The sequence below is a fragment of the Carex rostrata genome, chromosome 32 (genome assembly GCF_964058835.1).
Source record: "Carex rostrata chromosome 32, lpCarRost1.2, whole genome shotgun sequence".
NCBI classification, from domain to species: domain Eukaryota; kingdom Viridiplantae; phylum Streptophyta; class Magnoliopsida; order Poales; family Cyperaceae; genus Carex; species Carex rostrata.
The window spans coordinates 3,302,305-3,313,023 of record NC_135949.1 but is presented as its reverse complement, the minus strand read 5'-3'; the positions used below and the strand labels follow the sequence as shown (position 1 = coordinate 3,313,023).

Below are 10,719 nucleotides of genomic sequence, written 5' to 3'. Positions count from 1 at the left end.
GAGCGTCTCCTCGCCAAGAGAAAAAAAAGGTAGAAAACATAATAAAAAAAATGAGAGCGCTCTTCCTCTCACTTGTCCTCTCCTTCTCCCACTCTCCGATCAAAAATCAACATTGCACGCTTCTACTGCGCCCCTCCGATAACGCCCAGTAGATTTCTCTCCATTTCAAGCACTAGAGGTCTATATACTCGTTTCCAGCCATCACTCCTCTCTGTTACGAGCAAGACCATGTCCAGCTCCAGCTCCAGCCAATGCTCCTTTTCGCAGGAAACCACTTCAACTGAAAGTGGAGAGGCTTCTCGTGCTTTCAATTGCTTGGATGGGATCCGTACTCTTGCTGAATCCGGACGATTTAAGGTCTCTTTGACATTATAATTGATTTAATTTGCGGGCTGTTATGATATATTGAGAGAAATTGGGTTAATTTTGGAGATAAAGAGAGATTTTTGTGAAACCGAATTGCCGAAATCGGTGAAAACTTTAGACCTTGAGATTCTTTTATCAGGCATTCGTTTTAATCATATATGCGGTAACAGTGGCAGAGAAAGAAGGGTTTGGACTTTGGAGGCACATTGTAAAATTTATGCAAATTTTGAATTTATTTGGCAACAAGTTAACCATAAACCTTGGCTGAAACCACTTCAACTGATAGTGGGAAGGCTTCTTGTGCTTTCAATTGCTTGGATGGGATCTGTATTCTTGCTGAATCTGGACGATTTAAGGTCTCTTTGACATTATAATTGATTTAATTCGTGCACTGTTATGATATATTGAGAGAAATTGGGTTAATTTTAGTGATCTGGGAGAATTTAGGGAGGATAGGAAAGAGAGATTTTTGTGAAATCAAATTGCCTAAATCGGTGAAAACTTTTGATATAGACTGATAAAGGGGTAAATTGTTCCAAAAAGATTAAGAAGGGTTAACTTTGACATTTCAGTTTTTGCTTTTCAGTGTTTAGTAAAAAACATACAATGTAATATCTTGAATTTTTAATTTAGACAGTAATGGTTTTTCCTACCTCATGATGTAGTAACTTTACTTGCTGAATTTTTCTCACATCCTGAGAGAGCTAACTTAATATTTTAGGAATTTTGCCCCAAACATTTATCTGATAATTTCGCTTGCTGATATTGACTTGGTAGTAGAGAAGCTAGCAGCAAGAGGGGCTAAAATGGTAATTATAAGCAATTCATCTAGAAGAGCAGTTGTTATAGATGATAAGCTTAAATCTCTCGGGTTCGACCCGTCTCTATTCCTTGGTGCTATTACCAGTGGAGAACTAACCCATCAATTTCTTTTGAGGTATAATAATATATTATTTCATATAGGTCAGTACGAAAATTTACCTTTCGTTAGATCTAGCTCTTAATGTTTAATTATAATAATAAGAATAAATTAGGAGAGATGATTCCTGGTTTGCTGCTATGGGAAGAAGATGCATCCACATGACATGGAATGATCGAGGGGCAATATCTCTTGAGGTAGTCTAAATTGGTTGTATTCTATATTAATCTTCCTATGTTAGCTTAACATATGTAATAATGTGAACTTTTGCAAATGCTTTCATGTGTTAATTATTCATAGGGTTTAGGTTTAGATGTGCTGAGTTTATCCTGGCGCATGGCACTGAAGCACTAGGTTTACCATCTGGTGGTTCAGAACCTATGGATTTGGAGGGTCTTGAGCAGATTTTAGAACTATGTGCAAAGAGACAAAAACCGATACCTATGTTGGTTGCTAATCCAGATTATGTCACGGTCGAAGCACGTAACTTGCGTGTGATGCCTGGTGCTTTACTGTTATTCTATTATTTCTTTTGGCTATGCCATATAATATAGTATAATACTAATCAGAGTGAGGCTACGGTACTATGCATAGCGCACAACCTTACATACCATTGCTCCATATATCTGTTTTCAGATTTTAAATGGTTGATCAAAACCGCTCAACATGATCTCCATATTAAAATGTATTTGGTGATTAAATTTATATTTTTTTATATTTTTTATACTTTTTTTAGATAGGTAGAAAATCACTAAATTTTAATTGTCTAGAATCTTGAGTACGAATCCTCTGAGGTAACAAAATATTTGAGTTTAGATCTGGACCGTCTGATTAGAATCCGGGTCAATCCGGCCCGGGATGGAATGCACGGGCCCCTTTAATAAAGCAGATTGGACGGTCCGAATCTAAACTCAAAATTTCTATTACCTCAGGGATATGAATTCTAGAATCTTTAGATCAAGTAATTTCCTAGCTGTCTAAAAAAATAGTAAAAAAAATTCTGAAAAATTTAAAATTTGGTCTTCAAGTTCATTTTCATATGGAGGTCATGCTGAGCTGTTCGGATCGACCGTTTGGACTTTGAAAATGAAGATATGGAGCCATAGTACAGGCTGGTGTGCACTATGCATTGTACCGTAGCTTCACTCGTACTAACAAATAAGGTGATTGGCATTGGTCAGGTACTCTAGGGGCTAAGTATGAGAAACTGGGCGGAGAAGTGAGATGGATGGGAAAGCCTCATAAGGTATTATACTTGTGTTCTACCCGTGTTTCATTTTGGGTTCTCATACATATCTTTTGTTTCATTTTAGGTGATATATGAATCAGCAATAGGGTTAACAGGTATTGACCCGAAGGAATGCATAACAGTAGGTGATTCTCTGCACCATGACATAAAAGGATCAAATAGAGCAAACATTCAATCAGCATTTATCACTGGAGGCATACATGCTGATGAATTGGGTCTTGGTTCTTTTGGTGAAACGGCCAGACCTGATGCCGTGCATTCTCTATGTACCAAGTTTGATGACTATCCCAACTTTGTTTTGCCTTCTTTTACATGGTATAATTAATGAATTAAATTTCCTTTGAGTAGAGAGCATATTGGATTTATAATTTTATATATTTGCTTGTCACTGGCAGCGAAGAACATTTTACAAAATATTTTGAAAATGAGGTTAGGTATTCGTGTTTAAATACATGTTTTTGTGATTATTGTCATAAAATACACCTGAATACATGTTTTTGACGGTAACCTTAATTGAACAATTTTAAATCAGTCTAGCCACAATCACAAAATAGGCAACACTTCTTTTTTATGAAATATATGCTTTATATATTGAGAAATGCTTGTTTGTCCTTGGTCATTTTCTTCACAGACATTGAAAAGCTGATTCAATACCAAATATGAACAAGATACAAACATGAAAGATCCTTATCATCAATTGATAGTATTATAGTCCTTGTACTATTATGGTTTTATTTTATTTTTCTTTGAATAACTTTTGGTTTTGTTGACTTTTGAAAGATCCTTATCATGAAACCGTCAGCACTACTGTCATCATATAAGTACCTAATATCATAATTAATGTGGATATTTTTTTTTATAGATTTAGGAGCTAAAGACAAGTTGCCAAAAAATAATATCTTTTACTTAATTACTGACTTTGTCCTCATGCTTCTAGGTAGCAAATTTTTTTTTTTTTTTTTTTTATGAAGTAGGCAAACCTCAGGTTCAAGTTCATAGAAAGAGTTAACAAGCAAATCATCTGCCTTATTTAGTCACTTGAATAGTGCCACAACCATCTCCAAATAAGCCGGGTACGGCCCGGCCCCGAGCATAAATACGGAAAATCCTGGGCACTACATAAGGGCTCGTCTTGACCGGCACCTTGACCTGATCCTCCCATGTGTGTCCATACACCACGTTCACGGCACATGGTTGTGTGAAGAATGCAGCAGAGGATACTCTGTGCCGCCTTGCCACTTCACCTGCCCAAGGAAGGAATGCATCATACACTAAAACCTTGACCGGCCGACCCTCGGTCGACTCAGACCGGAGTAGGTTGTCTAGTGTCTCTGAGCCAGTGATCTTGAGCCGGGCCAAGTAATCCGTGACAGAGTTGATCTGTGATATTCATATCTCCTTGTTAATTTTTCTTGAATTAAATTAATTATCATATTGATTTGGAGCTAATTTATATGTCAAAGCTGTAATACAATATGGTAGCAGGAAAAGAAAAGAAGAGAATCTTTGCAAAAAGCACCTATATATGGTACAATTTTGCAACAACTAGTTACAAACTGCAGTTCATGAATTTCAAACAATTAGTTACAATGTGTATTTTTAGAAAAGTCCCTATAAAAATGAATTTGCTAGGGACGCATCCATTTTTCGAATAATACTTGTGAACTTGAGGGGTCAAACGAAAATTATTTTTTCTGTTTTTCAGTTCCATTTTTCTTTCAAGTTTTAACACATAATAGTACACCTATTAGATTAAAAAATAATAATAAAATAAATAATTAAGCCAAAGGCCGCATGACCTCTTCAATTAAAAACCTCATCCGATTGAATGTATCTAACCAATTTTAATTCTACCAGAACGCGATTCATTCCCCTTGGTTCGCTGTCAATTATTTCTATGGTCTTGACTAATAAGCGATAGTACCGAATTATCTTGATTGAATATTCAAATCTTGTACAATTGAAATGAAATACGCTTAAGAAGTCTCGACCTGGGTCGCCATCAGTAAAGAGATGAGGTTGAATTGGGAATGGTCGTGGAAACTAAAGAGAAGAAGATTAAAGACGGGCAATTAGTAAGAAGGAGCGAAGAGACTGACTCTTCCAGGGGCCATTGAACCTACTCAGAAATTCATTTAATACCTCTTCTAGAAGGCGATTAACTCTTCCAGGCTTCCCCTTGGTTAGGATGAATTTTCTATGGTCGCGACTAATAAGCGATAATACCAAATTTCTATGGTCGTGACTAATACCTCTTCCCCTTGGTTAGGATGAATTTTCTATGGTCAAAGTCTTCTCCACACCACTTCTTCTCAGAACTCAAAATTCTGGTGCTCATTACTCTACACACATTTCTCACATTCACCACTCAGATCTAAGGTTCTTTCAAAATAGTCTCTTCAAAGAAATCTACAAAGCAAAATGGCAGGGTGTTTGATAACCTCTGTGCTCTCTCTAGCCACCAATTTGCTCCACTCAATTAGAGTCTCTGTGCAGGCTCCTTCTTCCTCTTCCTCAAATTCTAATAACTCCAAAAGGGGGCGTGCTCGAGCTTTGAAGGATCTGAAGAGGCTGATGCGAACTCTGAAGCGGATAAAGCCCACACTGTACGATGCTGAGGAGAGGGAGATCAGAGACAGTTCTGTAAAGCTATGGCTCAAGGAGCTGAAGAAGGTCGCTTATGATGCCGAGGATTTGCTCGGCGAGTACCGGTATGAGATCATCCATGTCAAACTAGAGGCAAGAAAGGCTTCTGAAGCTTCGGGTTCTCACAAGAGAAAGAAGATGGAGGTTAGTACCTCGTGCATATAGATATTAAAAATTATCTTACTCGTGCTAGTGTTATTATTCTTGTTGTGTGGTACTAAAACTTAATAGAGGATGCTTCAATTTTTTATATATTTTTTAGCTGGGTGAAAACAGGGTCGACCGGATACGGATCCGGATAATTCTTTGATAAGAGAAATAGTATCCGGATACGGATAGAGCTGGCAATAAGTTGGCTCGGTCCAAGCTAGAAGTATCCGGATACGGATAGGGCTGGCAATGAGCTGGCTCGGTCCAAGCTAGACCAAGCTCATAGCTCGCTAATTTTAACAATGAGCGAGTCATGAGCGAGCCAACATTCGGATTCAAGCTGAAAAAGTGGCTCGTGGCTCATTTGTTTTGATAACAAGCTGAGCCGAGCCAGCTGGCAAAAGCTCGTGAACCAAAAGTCCAAATGTAAATAATGTAATATAAAGTTAACTACCATAAATTAAAGTTTGTAATTAAATTCATACGTACTAAAAATACTAAATCTCCAAATTTGTACCAACATAGTTTTCAAAATAATTCATGCGTACTAAATTCACATAAATTCATATTTGGACTGAGTTGGCTTTGCTAACTTGTGAGCGAGCTAGAAACAATGAGCTAGCTTGGTCCATTAACAAATGAGTTATAAACAAATGAATTAAAATGCAAAGTCATAAACAGTCCACGAGTTTTCTTACCACCCCTAGGGATAGAGGTGCGATCCACGAACTTTCTTGCTACCCCTAGATAGGGGATAGAGGATGCTTAAACGAACCACCCCTACCCTAGATACAGATAGAGGTGCGGTCCACGAACTTTCTTGCTACCCTAGACAGAGATAGAGAATGCTTAAACGAACCGGATATCCGTATCTGAATCAAATTTTCCAACCCATTCTATCTCCGATATCTTACTACGCGACGCTTAGAAATCGGAAAAAGCTTACATATTAACCATATTTATTTTCCGTTATGATTGTGGGACTAAAGCTATATCTGAAGCATCCGGACAACAGACCTAGCCAGCGCATCTATTTCGCTGCTTTATGAGGCTCGTACTTCGAGCAAGGTTTTGACTAGCTTGAAGTCTTTGACTCATTTATTTAATTTTAGACGAAAAGGCTGTTGCTGCCGTATATAATTATAAAGGCAGTTAGCCATCTAGCTTCGCTTTGAATATATATATATATTTTTTATATAAATTTCTGTTAATAATTGTCTCCATTTTAAATCCAGCCGGCATTCAATTATATCTTTGATTTTAATTTGATATTTCCATAAATTTTAATTACAAATTTAAATAAACTAACTTAAGTTATTCATTCATTTTCATATTTGAATTTTGTTAATTAATATTTGTATCTTAAAGTTTAAATAATTCAATTATCCGTCAATTATTTGTTTCATATCCGTATTCAAATCCGTATTCGTAAATTATCTGCTCCGTATCCGTTTAAGACAGATTTGGTTTTGAATTTTGATATCAGTTTATTATCTGTATCCGTATTCGTATCCGATCATTATCCGACGGATGCAGATATGGTATCAGCATTATCCGCTCTGAACCCGCTCCGTTTTCATCCCTATTAATCCACCGGAATGTATGGTCACTTGTTATATTATCAGCTTTTCCAATCAAACATCAGAGTGGTGACATAATATAATAAATTTCCTATCTAATTATCATTTTTAAGTTAACAAATTATGAATTTTGGCGTACTTATATAATATATACATTTCTTTTTGGACAGTACATTGTGCAAATTCCTAATGGCATGGTTGATCGGCTTAAAAAAATAAGAAGTCGATTTGATGAAATAGCAAAGGATCGTGAGGCTCTTAAATTAAAGAAGAGTGATGGGCCAAGGCGTTCGAACAATAAACTTTCACGACCCCCAACGGGTCACATGGTAGATGAGGCAAGCATTTTTGGGAGAGATGCTGAAATAAAGGAGGTCATCGATTTCTTACTATCAAAAAAAGAAAAGCCCTTTTCGGTCATTTCAATTATTGGAAAAGGTGGTCTCGGAAAAACCACCATTGCCCAACTAGTCTACAAAGATGAGAGGGTAACCCGGTGCTTTGATTTATTTGGGTGGGTATGTGTCTCTGAAGAATTTGATGTTAGGAGACTCACTAACGCAATCATTGAATCAGTCACCAAAAAAATTTGCGGTTTGAGTGAGTTGAGTTCATTACAAGAGAAGCTTGCACAAACTGTGAAGGGAAAAACAATAGTGCTTGTTTTAGATGACGTGTGGAACGAGAATCAAAGTCTTTGGGACTCGATAAGGGTTCCTTTTAAAGAAGCAAAGCTGGTCAGAATTCTCGTGACAACTAGAAATCAAAAGGTTGCAGATGTCATGCAAACAACGACCTGTTTTAGGCCAACTAATATGCCTGAAGATTCGTGCTGGCAGTTGTTTCGACATTTTGCATTTCTTGGTACAAGTGACACTATGCCACCGCACTTGGTAAATATGGGAAAGGATATTATGAGGAAGTGTGGTGGGCTGCCATTGGCCGTGAAGTCGATTGCAAGCCTCCTTAGGTATCAAACAGATGAAGAAAGGTGGATAGAGATTTTAGAGAATGATCTTTGGGAGTCCTATCCATCAAATGATGTATTCTCAGCAATTCAGATCAGTTATGCTCATCTACCTGCCCACCTTAAGCCCTGTTTTTTATTTTGCTCAATGTATCCAAAAGATTACTTATTAGAAAAGATGGATTTGATAGAGTTATGGATCTCTCATGGCTACATTGAGTCCAAGGGCAAAAGAAGAATCACAGAAATTGGTGTTGAATATTATGAGGAGTTAAAACAGAGGTCCTTTGTTGATGATTTTTCAAGTGGATCTGAAGAACGTTGTAAGTTGCACGATATAATCCATGATCTTGCTCGACTTAATTCTGAGAATGAACATTATTCGGTGGAGATCAATCAACCACTTGATATACAAAAGGAAAACGTTCCGGAAGAAGCACGTCATTTATATGTAAGTGGTTTATCTGGAAATCAAGTTCTCCAACAAAATCTGATGGGTTTAAGGACCCTTTCTATCTATACGAGATACTCCAGAAATTTTCAAATATGTAACCTCACAAAATTTAAAGCACTCAGGGTATTGGAATTGCAAGAGAATAATTTGACAAGAATTCCTGATTCCATTTCCGAGTTGAAACATTTAGCCTATCTTGATATTAAGTCTTCCAATCTTAAAACATTGCCATTATCCATTGGCCTCCTTTACAACCTACAGACTTTAATTCTTGATTGCTATAACCTTGAATATCTACCTGAAAGTATTGGTTCACTTAGTAACTTACGGAGATTAATTATTAAAGCAAAAAATCCAATAAATTATCTCCCGCATGGGCTTGTTAATTTTCCAGCCATAAAGACAATGAAAGCAATGGTGAAAGTTACAAATGTAGCTTGGTTAAAGGATATGACGGACCTTGAAGGAAATCTCATTATTTATGGAGTGAGTAATTTAAAAGATGCCCAGCATGCTAACATGAGAAATAAGTGCAAACTTGAAGCTTTGCATATAAACTGTAATCCATATTCCAAGGGTGATTGGGTTGACCCTGCGAAATCAATGCTGAAAATAACCCTCAAACCAGGAATAAGTGTCCATGATGCCAATTTTTCTTGGTTAGAATCCCTCCAGCCACATCCTAACCTCAAAAAACTTGTAGTAGGATCTTATTCTTCTGCCACAGTGCCGGGATGGATGTGTGATCCATGTTCCTTGCAATCAATTCAAAAAATCTCGTTATATAACTGTGACAAGATTAAATCTCTTCCATTCAACAATCTTCACACTCTCAAGCACCTCGTTGTTAGTCGTTGTCATGGTTTCCGAGTTCTACAGCTAGAGCAGCTGTCCTCCCAGCTTGAGAAATTGGAGATTTCTGGTTGTGACTGCCTTGAGTTGATTACTGGACTAGGGAATCTGGATATGTTGGCAACACTGAAAATTTTCTGGTGTAAAGTTCTGAAATCAATAACAATGGATAGACTAAAGTTGGTGGAATCTACTGAGCCAATTGGTGATTCCTCTCATGGAAAGCCACATTTCAGCCGACAGAGCATTTCAACACTTACAAGGTTGGAAATCTTGTTATATAACTGTGACAAGATTCAATCTCTTCCATTCAACAATCTTCACACTCTCAAGCACCTCGTCGTTCGTAAATGTGATGGTTTCCGAGTTCTACAGCTAGAGCAGCTGTCCTCCCAGCTTGACATATTGAACATTTCTGATTGTCGCTGCCTTGAGTTGATTACTGGACTAGGGAATCTGGATAAGTTGGCGACACTGAAAATTTCCAGGTGTAAAGTCCTGAAATCAATAACAATGGATGGACAACAGTTGGTGGAATCTACTGAGCCAATTGGTGATTCCTCTCATGGAAAGCCACATATCGGCCGACAGAACATTTCAACACTTACAAGGTTGGAAATCAAAGACTGTAAATTGCTTTGTGTTTTGCCAGATGGATTGATTCCATCAATTTAGACTACCCTGACAGAGCCATTCATCACTTATGTCCGTGTTCTTCACTGCGGTTGCACTGACATTGAAATTGGGGATCTACAATAAATCAAATCAGGTTCATAAATTTTTCTATTATTATAATTTTTATTATTTTAATATTTAAATTTTAGACCACTAAACTTTTTTGCTTTTATGTAACCATAAGCCTTGGTAGGATTTGTTGACTAATCAAGCTGCAAAATTACTGGTTTCGACAAATAAACATTTTATATTTATATTACTTGTTTGTTGTTGCTACAAAATTAAGCTCTTGTCCAACTTTTTTTGCAGTGTTCTACCACAAGGAAAATTTAGGAGTCCCCTCGAAGACCCTCGATAGAAATAAATTTACTATTTGATTTATTATATGTTTTGTAATACACAGAAATAATTTCCTTTTCTAATGGGAATTCATTTTCATTGATTTTTTTTTCTATACATATTTTTTTTTCTTCAAATCACCTCTTAAAGAACGATTAAACAAGCCAACAGTCAATTTTTGCATTACTCAATTTTTTGTCGTTATCCTTATCTCAACTATTTTTTTGTATTCAAATATCTTTCAGACTATCAATATTTCTGTTGATAGCATTTGCCGTAAACTATAAAGAAAAATATATATATTAGTGTTATATATTGAAATAGCTGGTTCTTTACCAAATTACATTTGTTTCCATATAAAAATATTTTCAAATAAAATTATTTCAATTTTTTTTCCAATAAAAACATTTGATTCCACATAAAACCATTTTTTCCATCTTTTACGAAATGTCTGTCTAGCTTTCTTTCAAATAAAGATTATGAAATTATTTCAAATTAAAATTTGTTCGCCAAATATTCTAA

General features: G+C 36.4%; 1 protein-coding gene and 1 pseudogene across 2 annotated transcripts; both read left to right on the top strand.

Annotated features, from left to right (window-relative positions):
- Positions 1–228: 228 nt before the first annotated feature.
- LOC144547808 (uncharacterized) lies at positions 229–4,104 on the top strand (annotated as a pseudogene). The gene is made up of 6 exons (XR_013509155.1): positions 229–357; positions 1,083–1,303; positions 1,401–1,482; positions 1,586–1,789; positions 2,467–2,531; positions 2,599–4,104. The product of XR_013509155.1 is annotated as an uncharacterized LOC144547808 (transcript).
- A 506-nt stretch (positions 4,105–4,610) lies between these two features.
- On the top strand, positions 4,611–10,300 carry LOC144548104 (putative disease resistance protein RGA3). The gene is made up of 3 exons (XM_078296799.1): positions 4,611–5,324; positions 7,081–9,952; positions 10,168–10,300. The coding sequence occupies exons 1-2, from the start codon at positions 4,956–4,958 to the stop codon at positions 9,856–9,858; spliced, it is 3,147 nt and encodes a 1,048-aa protein (XP_078152925.1). The 5' UTR covers positions 4,611–4,955; the 3' UTR covers positions 9,859–9,952; positions 10,168–10,300.
- The last annotated feature ends 419 nt before the right edge of the window (positions 10,301–10,719 follow it).